At 42.9% G+C, this 8,849-nt stretch overlaps 1 protein-coding gene across 1 annotated transcript; it reads right to left on the reverse strand.

Annotated features, from left to right (window-relative positions):
* Positions 1 to 207: 207 nt before the first annotated feature.
* TMEM171 (transmembrane protein 171) lies at positions 208 to 7,567 on the reverse strand. The gene is made up of 3 exons (XM_009279928.1): positions 6,906 to 7,567; positions 5,015 to 5,156; positions 208 to 526 (listed from the first exon to the last, which is right to left on the reverse strand). The coding sequence occupies exons 1-3, from the start codon at positions 7,534 to 7,536 to the stop codon at positions 301 to 303; spliced, it is 999 nt and encodes a 332-aa protein (XP_009278203.1). The 5' UTR covers positions 7,537 to 7,567; the 3' UTR covers positions 208 to 300.
* Between the last annotated feature and the right edge of the window lie 1,282 nt (positions 7,568 to 8,849).

The following is an 8,849-nucleotide window of genomic DNA, read 5'->3' on the forward strand; positions in this document are numbered from 1 at the left end:
AAAAAGTTGGTCTCTACTTGGTGCCTCCATTATGTAAAGAACAACTAAAAATAGAAACTGAAGCTGTAACAGAACAAGATGAGCATTTAACATTCTTGCAGTGAACTGAATCTCTTCAGACTACTTGCTCAGAAGCCCAGCATTATCTAATCTTTCTTGAGACCCAAATTCATCATTTATGCTTTTTGATGAAAAATTAGACACAGCCAACATTATTGCTTTTATTACAAAATGTAAATAAATTCAAAAATTGTAAATCTGAGTGTACAATTTAATTTAAAAATGAAGTCTGACAGTCCTCTATGAGCTGATGTCAGATGTGGCTAAGGAAATAGATGAAGAAGATGAAGAAGATGGAGAATATTCATTATTTGTTATTGATGCTTTTTCTTCATATTTTGGAGGTGATTCAGAGGAGAGGTATAGCATCGGTAAAATATCTGAAGGTGAGCTGCTTCCAGAAATTGTATATATGGTTTCATAGTCTCTAACAGCGACTGTTCTTTCACCATCTGCAAGCTGTGCTCTATAAAACACAAAACTGCGTATTAGCGTAATTCATTTCTCTACAGTGAGTGAAATTCCACTTGACTTACATAAACATACTAGTATGCACACATTCCCTAAAAATCCCTGAAGTAAAGAACTTGCATAAGCATTAGGATTTCATTCTATGGACTACACTATGACTCACATGAAAATTCTGTTACTTGAGAGGGGAAGGGCAAACAAGCTCCCTTCTAACCCTTCACATCAGCAGTCACAGCCTGGCTTATGGGTATTAGCTACTTCTGGCAGGGCTATCTCACAATCTTACTAAATCTTCTTCTGATCCTTAGTTCCTAATGTGTCTTCCCTTTTGCAGTCTATCACATACACACTGTCCCCTTCCCTTATGAAAGAGTTACTAGACTTAGAATTGTATCGCAAAAATCACAATCCTCAGTCATTTGAGATCTGACATGAAAGGCAACTTGAAACTTTTACTAAGCTTTCCAGCAACGCATGACGGACATAAGGAGTAGCATTCCTGCTCAGAGCTGCAGAAACAGAAGCAACTGGACACAACTAGACTGCTAAGTTCCCAGTGACAGTCAGGGAGAGCAGCCAAGTATTCACTGCCCTCCTCTGACCATCATATCTGGATCCCAGCCGGTTGCACCCACATGGTTCTGGTACCCTGCTCATCTTGCCCTGGAGATGGCCCTCAGCATATTGCTTCAGCTGCTTCCCAAGGAAAGGGAAGAACTCCTCATTCCTCATAACTCACTCCCAGAGCTGACTCTTGCCTTTGTGCATACATCTGTACCCCCACCAATACTACATGAGGAGCAGGAATACAGAGCATAGTCACCTCATCTTCAGTGCTGTTACTGGTGTGTGAGGGTGTGTGTTTAAAGGAGAGAGAAGAGAACATACTACAAGACAAATGCTGAAGCACTGTATAACAGACTGCAGGAAAAAAACTACCACTGGGATCAGACCATGACTCAGCTTCCTACAAGCTCTTTCATGCAGCACAGCCTCCACCACAGCACTTGCTGACAGAACATGGAGCAATGGACTAAAAAGGCAAATCACATTTGCCTAGTAACCACCCACATATGAAATGGGTATTCCCTTCCAGCTTTGGGATCTTCAACCATGGCACTATGTTAGGAGGAATGACACCACTGCTTCTCCTCCATGAAAGGGCTTGGGAACCAATTTGCACTAGTCAAGATGCTGTAGCTGCTACCAAGTGCTGAGCCATGGGAGACCATGATCGAGTGAAATACCCAGAGGTGGTATCAGCTCACGAGGTCTCTGGGAGGACCCTGGGGAGCATGGAAGGGCAACAGCTAGAGCACCCCCAGCCACCCCAGACCGCCAGGAGGTCAGGGTTTCTGCATCCAAGGTTGAGGTGTTTTGTCCGCTCCACTAGAAACTGCCCCAACAAGCTGGCCTACAAACTGCCCCTTTGTGTACGTATGTTCACAAGACACCAAAGTCCAGACAGGCAATCAATGATGATTGAGTTGATGGAATTACACACAAAGTTCGGAGCACCAGAACTGGACATTCGTGGGTTGAGGCAGTTGATCCAGCTGCAGGGGATTTTGTACGAGAATGGGTGAAGGAAGGAGGGGTCACCTGGTATGTGCACCAGCAGGGAGAGCCCACAGGAAGTCTTGGGAACTAGCTTTTTTGCCATTCCCCCAGCACTCTCTGTTTTTCCTTTTTCAGTGCAGGATGTGCTGCTTGCATTCTTTCACACCCTTTGATAATGCACACATTTTACCAAGCACATTGGCAGGCAGCCCACATCTGAACTCAGGGCCTGAAATTATAGGGTACAGAGGAGTTGTCGCCCATAGTTTTGTGCATTGTACTTTTACAGACAGGTGGTACAAGAGTCACTCTGTCTCTCAGCTGCTTGTAAGGCTACAGCAGAACACAGCTTTCATGTATATTCCCATATTTCTCCCAGTTATCCACTCCAGCCTGGTCTTCTAAATGTATTTAAGCTGAAATGTTTTTTGAGGGTGTCCTTGGACCATACTTGAGTTGGCTGTCTCAGGGCTACCAGAGGTCCAGGTTCACACTCTGGGCAAGTCATTCCTCCACACACATCCATTTGCTTTGCATGTACATCTGGGATGTACATGTCAGAAGGGAGTTACAGTGTACACTGGAGCTGTAGCACAGGCAGGCTCAATGTGGTGCCTAACTCCAGGCCCAGCTGCAGCTGGTATGAAACACCTTCCAGCTGTCGATGCCTTCACCCAGCCCAGTAAGAACACAGAGACTTCATGTAAATCCCTTCTTTCAGCAGCAGAAGTTTATTTGCTCTCCTGCTTGCTCTAGGTGTCCTTTAATTACAGTAGTATAGCTCTGAGAGCTGATGTATTTCACTTGCAATCCGAGAACAGGCTAACAAAATACAGTGTTTCTTCACACAACAATTTGTGCCAGATCATGAGAGCCACTGCTCTCTGGAAAGCACTTTTGCTTGATCAGCCCTGACATCTTCTCATCCCCACATCTACCCTTGTCATCCTGAATTGGCAGGTGTTTAGGGCACTGAGCAATCAACAGATTCTCATCAGCTTTGTACAAAAAGTAATCTCTGAAGCAATTTAAGTGGAAAAACAGCAGACAATGAATTACGTGTGTAGCTAGGGTTTATTAGGCATTGCATCCCTCCGCACAAGTCATCAACCTCAAGCTGGACCTCAGTCAGTGGGAACCAAACACTGAGTGTCTCCCTTCCACAGGTGGTATGTACACAATCATCTTTTTGTTTCAGGGCCAGTCCCACTGTACACTAGGGCATTGCATAGTAGCAAGGAAGAATGAGTAGGTTTTTTTGATAGAGAGGTGTTTATTCTATGTTAGGGAAAAAAAAAATGATTTTTGAGGAAAGGCAGAAGGACAGTCTGGCTTATGGCAATAGCAACAGAAGGAAGCATCTGCTGCCTTCAGCAAAGATGGGGAGAAAATGTTTGGAGGAGGACGCTACAAAATGGGAGACGATATGAGGAGTTGTTGATGGTGACTGACTAGAGAACAGAGTGCCTTGCACAGTGGGGCTGAGCCTCAAGAATCCACCAGGTATACTTCAAAGGATGACTAAAAAAAAAATGACAGACATGGCTGCACACAGCATGGTAACAAGAATAAGTACCACTGGTAACACAAGTATCCTCCTTCTGTGGCATTTAGGTCTTGGGCAGGAAGAAGGCTCATGCTTGCTTGCTTCAAAGGGAAGGTTAGCATTAGAGTTTCGAAAAAGGACTAACATCAGGCACGCAGCTGGTCCAGCTGATCATGGAACGCACTGCCTCATATGAGTGGAGAAGTCTGGAGTATAGTGGAAAGCTATTAAAGCAATGGCCCAACAACTACTATGATTGGACACAGCCAAGCAGGCATGGACTCTTGCTGCAGTGATGGTGCTTGGGATGCTGCAGGTACAGACTTGTAAAGTCAAGTCATCCAGTGAAAAAGTCCCACACCACCTACTGACCCACAGATCAAAAACAAGCTGACGTAGGACCTTCCAAAAGGTAAAGCCAAGTCAATTCTGGATCATTAAGGGCCTGAAAATAGGCTGGGGGCTCTTGGCATGTGGCATTCAGCTCTCCTGGACAGATCTAGTTCTGGCTCCTAGCATGTGGCCCTTGCAGTGACCTTTCACCCTCAGGTTAGCAGCCCACTGGTGGTAACCCACAGGGGATAAATAACCCTACAAGTTCTTGTGGTGCAGACAACTCTTCAGTCTGTTGGCAGCTCTTGCTCCCTGAGCTTGGTGGTGGCAGCATCTAACAAATCAGCTGTACTCAGCGTATGGAAGAGTGGCTGCATGGGTAAGGTACAACATCTTGAGATGAAGTTGGCATTGTAACCTCCCTTTTAAGCTCCCTGGAGCCTCCTGCTCTTCTCCTGCAATATCAAGGTATCCATTTATCTCGACACACTGCCACAGCAGGAACAAGGTAGACCAGCACAGCAGGTCTTACTTCCTCAAGGCAGTGAGATAAGGGTCACAGGGAGAACAGAACACACTAAAGTAGCATTCCCAGGGTCACAGGGCCTGTGGATAAGTGTCATGAAGGGCCCGCTGCCCTGGGTCTACAGAGACTTCCTAAAATCTGGCAGTGTGGATATCATGCCACTGGGGCACTGCTGTCAGGGCACCTTCTCTTGGACAATCTGTGGAAGAAATCTAATCTAAGTATATTTAAATAAGGCCACTGATTTAAGACTTTGTTTTCACTTCAAAAGTTCTTTTCAGTCGTAATAAACTGGTAAGAATTTAACCCTCATGAAGGACACTCTGTGGTTTGTGATTCCCCTTTTACACTAGGATATTTTAATGCCATTTCAAGTAAGTTATCTGAAGTCGACTGATGCACTAGAAAACCTTGTAGTGCCTAGTGGAGAGTTAATTCACAGTGATTATTTAAGAACATGGTCTTGGATATTTTGAGAAACACCTCAGATTTCCAAAGACAGAAGAAAACAGTCTTACCCATCGCTGAAGATAGAGTGGTATGGTGGAGGATTTTCACTTGTAGGCAAACCACTTGACATAAGACAATGTGTCATGGTTGGTGACAGAGGGTCAGCAAAATAAGGAGGTGGTGGAGGTGGGAATACCATTACAGCATCACCTAGGAAAGAAACCCACCAATTATCACCTTTGAAAAACTGAGCACCACTGTTTATTCTAACTGTATCCTAGAATATTTCCTGTCTTTCTAATTACAGTATTTGTACTTGTCTACCTTTTAAAATAAAGTGCAATGATTCCACATACAGAACTGTTATATTCTGGGCTGTTAAAGTACATTGGAGGTACGTTCAAAACCAAAATTATCCCAAAATAAAGATGCAGCATATTCATAAATGGAAGACTTCATTTAGAAAATACAGCTGGGGGAGGGGGACTGTTCCATCTAGCCAAGAGACACAAACCTCTTCACTGTTGGCTGTCTTCAGACACAGCACACAGGGTGTGTGCAAAGCACACAGTTACTGTTGGCTCACTTTAAGGGTAGGCACGTATTTAGTTTTACTCACGTACCTAAAATAGGGCGGTTCAAGTTTTTCCACATCTATTGCAGTGTTATAACAAAAGTATTCAAGTCATTAATGGTTCTGATGACTGACGATGTGCCTTGACAGTTTCCCTACTAAATTCTTGTAGCTAAAGGCACACTAACAACATTAGTACTAGGACACTACTGATACATAATTCACTATTAAGTGTACTGTGCAGCATATCTGCCAATTTCAACTTTGTAATTGAGGAGTTTAAAAAAATTTTTTTTTTTAAAACAGAAAGTTCATATCGGTCACTAAGCTTGCATAATTTATATAAACATTCACAGCTGCCTGGCACCTTTTTTCCTTTGTAAGTTGTGTGCAGGGACAGGTCAGGGAGCATCAAAAATGTTGAGTGAGGTGGGGGGGGTGTTTTCTAGCTGAGTCACCACTGTTCCAGAATGTCATTATGCCAACCAGACCTCAGCCTTCAGCCTTTCAGTTTTACTTTTCCTGATGGAAGTATAAAAGGAATCCACTAATTTTGCTTTCTCACCTTTAAAGACAATCTGAATTCCTTTCTACAAGCTTTTGATTTATCCTGGTCGCTGGAAAACTGACTTTAAACCCTCACGTTTCCTGAGGGTCACCAGGTTATAGGTCTGTACATTGGTTTGACAGGAAGAAGGAAAAAAGTTTTGCATAATGGATTTCAAGTCCAGTCAGTCAGATGACAGTCAAGCAATACTATGATTGACTCATTAATCCTTTCTGAGAGCTAGAAAGTTATCCAAATAATCTATGAGTAGAATGTATTCATGGGGTATTAAAAGCAGTGCTATATGCAGGGGAGCATTCCCTGCTAACATACTGTATTTACTCAAATACTGTGCAATTAACAGAAGCATCTTGCAATTACATCTCTGACTAATGGAAGATGTGGCCATGATTAAAAAAATACAATACACTGCTTATGAGTCAGATTCTCCTGTTTAAGGGATCAGAGCTCAAAGCTCAGATAGACCTTAAATACAGTCACAGAAGTCACTAGATCTGTGATTTGCAGTGTCAGCTACACCCTTGGGGAAAGGAAGTGGGATTGGACTCATTTGTGTCAGATTACATGGCTTCTTTTGCACAGACAGTCAGACCTTTCTTCTTATGCCAAAGGAGAGGTTTTGTCTTTGGGAGAAAGGTAACTGAACTGACCATACAGAAAACATATGAGACAAAGCAACATTTTTCTGTTTTGGCTGGTTTGACATGCCAGAATTTACATGCTTAGAGCTCAAATGAGTAATATTCAGAGGTAAATCACTACTGGGAAAAAAGCCCTACTAAGTCTCAAATGTAAAGTTCACACATTATTTACCCACCTACTGTAACCTGAAAAGATTCAGGGCTCTGAGGATGTTCTTCACTTTCGCAAGATTCTTGGTTGAGATTTAAGTTTTGTTTCTTTTTAACATGAGCTATCACGAAGAAACACAACCCAGTGAGCACAATCAAAGGTCCCATGATTTGAAGTGACAGGAATCCACAGCCCTGGAGGTCCACATCAGAACTGCCGGTGTGGTTGAGCTGTATGCTGTGCCAGCTGGGGCTGCAGCCAGGAACCCAAATGCCCAGGATGCTAATTAGCATTCCACTAGTTAAAAACAGGAATCCAAATATGAGAAACTGGGCAAACTGACAGCTCCCACGACAAAAAACAAGGCTGTACACCTGCTCATTTTGCAATTGTCTTTGTCTTATATACAGCCTGGCCCTTGATCGTGCCAGTAAAACACAAACCAGTCCAGTCACAGCCAGCACAGGCCCAGCAGCCTTAAGGACCTCGTTACAGTCACTGAAGGTTCCAGATGGGCACGACTGGAGAATAAAGACTGAAAGCAGGAATCCAGCGCAGAGCAACACAGCTCCAAAAACAAAAAGGAAAAAAATAAGTTTCCCATGTTGTCCATTATTTCCTTCACCTCCAGGTGCAGGAACAGCCACTGGATACATTACAACAGAATGTCCTCAAGCAGATGAGTTGCTTTTTTTTTGTTTTTTTTTTTGTTTTCCTGTTAGTATTAAGTGGCAGAAAACTACAGATCTGTGAACATGAAAATACATGAATCAAAAGAAGAAAAAAAACAGTGGGACTAGCTACATTATAATATTTACTTCTGTATTTGCTACTCAGCCTGTATTGTATACTCTCGGTGTATTTGCTGTTTTGTAGTACCTGCATTATGGATTAAAGGGCCTAATCAAGTTTGTTGCCATTGAATGCTGATGAAAAGACAGAACTTGCTTTACAGTTAGGTTGAAAACAACTGTAATTTCTGTTGCACAGCTAAATGAATTGTTTCTTTAGATACACAGTCTTATGATTAAGGGGACATTATTTTCAAAGGCTGAATCTTGGGAACAAGGACAGGCTAGCTTTTCCCTTGAAAACAGAAAGCTCGGGGAAGTTTCTGTAGGGAATGACAGGAAGGGACAGCTCTTGAGAGAAAGAACCTTAATGCAAATGAGTATTGGTGACTATTGGACTTTTTACCAAGTAAATCTTCTAATACATACCTTTTCAAAGCATATAAATCCTGCTTCTCCTTCCACAGGCAATAAAGACTTTTCTGTTTCTCTCCTTAAATAAGCTTCCTGTCCTATACAGCTGCAAGAGCAAGTAGACAGAAGATTTTTGGTTCCGTTCTGAGAAGACAAAAAAAAAGAAAAGAACAAAGCCATACTAAAGACCGTGTACTTCAAGTCTCACTGATTCCATAGTTAGAGTTGGTAAGCATACTGCTCCCACACTTCCTTTCCACCTCCCCTACACCTGAATCCTTTGTCTGTGCTCCAAGAAAGCTTTAAAAAGAAATATAACAAAGGTGGCTCCCAGAAGGCTTCTGAGCCCACAGGAGTCTAGATTCAGAAGTAAAACAGAAGAAAACAGAAACTAGTGCTGAGGCCAATAACAGTCCATATGGTAGTATGGATGACAAATCTGCTGGATGTGGACAAACTGGGGCAGGGAAAGCCTGACTGAACCTTAGGACAGAGTGCCATTCAGTGAGCTCTAGAAAAAAAAAAAATATTTCTGCCATTACCCACAAGGAAGTTTGTGCTGCTCTGACACTCTGGCCTACAGGGCTCAGATGGACACCTGTACTCCATACCACGGTGACTAGCAACCACAGAGATCTCAGTCCAAGTGGTTAACATCCATCAAAAGCCAACCTGAAACCCAGGGGAATTTCAGACAATGGAAAATAACAAGTCTGGATGGACCATGAGAAAGCTGTCCCCTACCAAGTGTAGAAGGTGCTTAA

Source organism: Aptenodytes forsteri, unplaced genomic scaffold, assembly GCF_000699145.1.
Source record: "Aptenodytes forsteri isolate BGI_AS27 unplaced genomic scaffold, ASM69914v1 Scaffold99, whole genome shotgun sequence".
Classification (NCBI taxonomy): Eukaryota; Metazoa; Chordata; class Aves; order Sphenisciformes; family Spheniscidae; genus Aptenodytes; species Aptenodytes forsteri.

Bases quoted from the DNA above. Each gene is read 5' to 3' on its own strand.
- TMEM171 (XM_009279928.1), bottom strand. From the start codon at position 7,536: ATGTATCCAGTGGCTGTTCCTGCACCTGGAGGTGAAGGAAATAATGGA. The intron at 5,157-6,905 runs GTGGGTAAATAA...TTTCTTTCCTAG, and splicing joins ATCTTTTCAGGTTACAGTAG to GTGATGCTGTAATGGTATTC. The intron at 527-5,014 runs GTAAGACTGTTT...TGTGTTTTATAG, and splicing joins CACTCTATCTTCAGCGATGG to AGCACAGCTTGCAGATGGTG.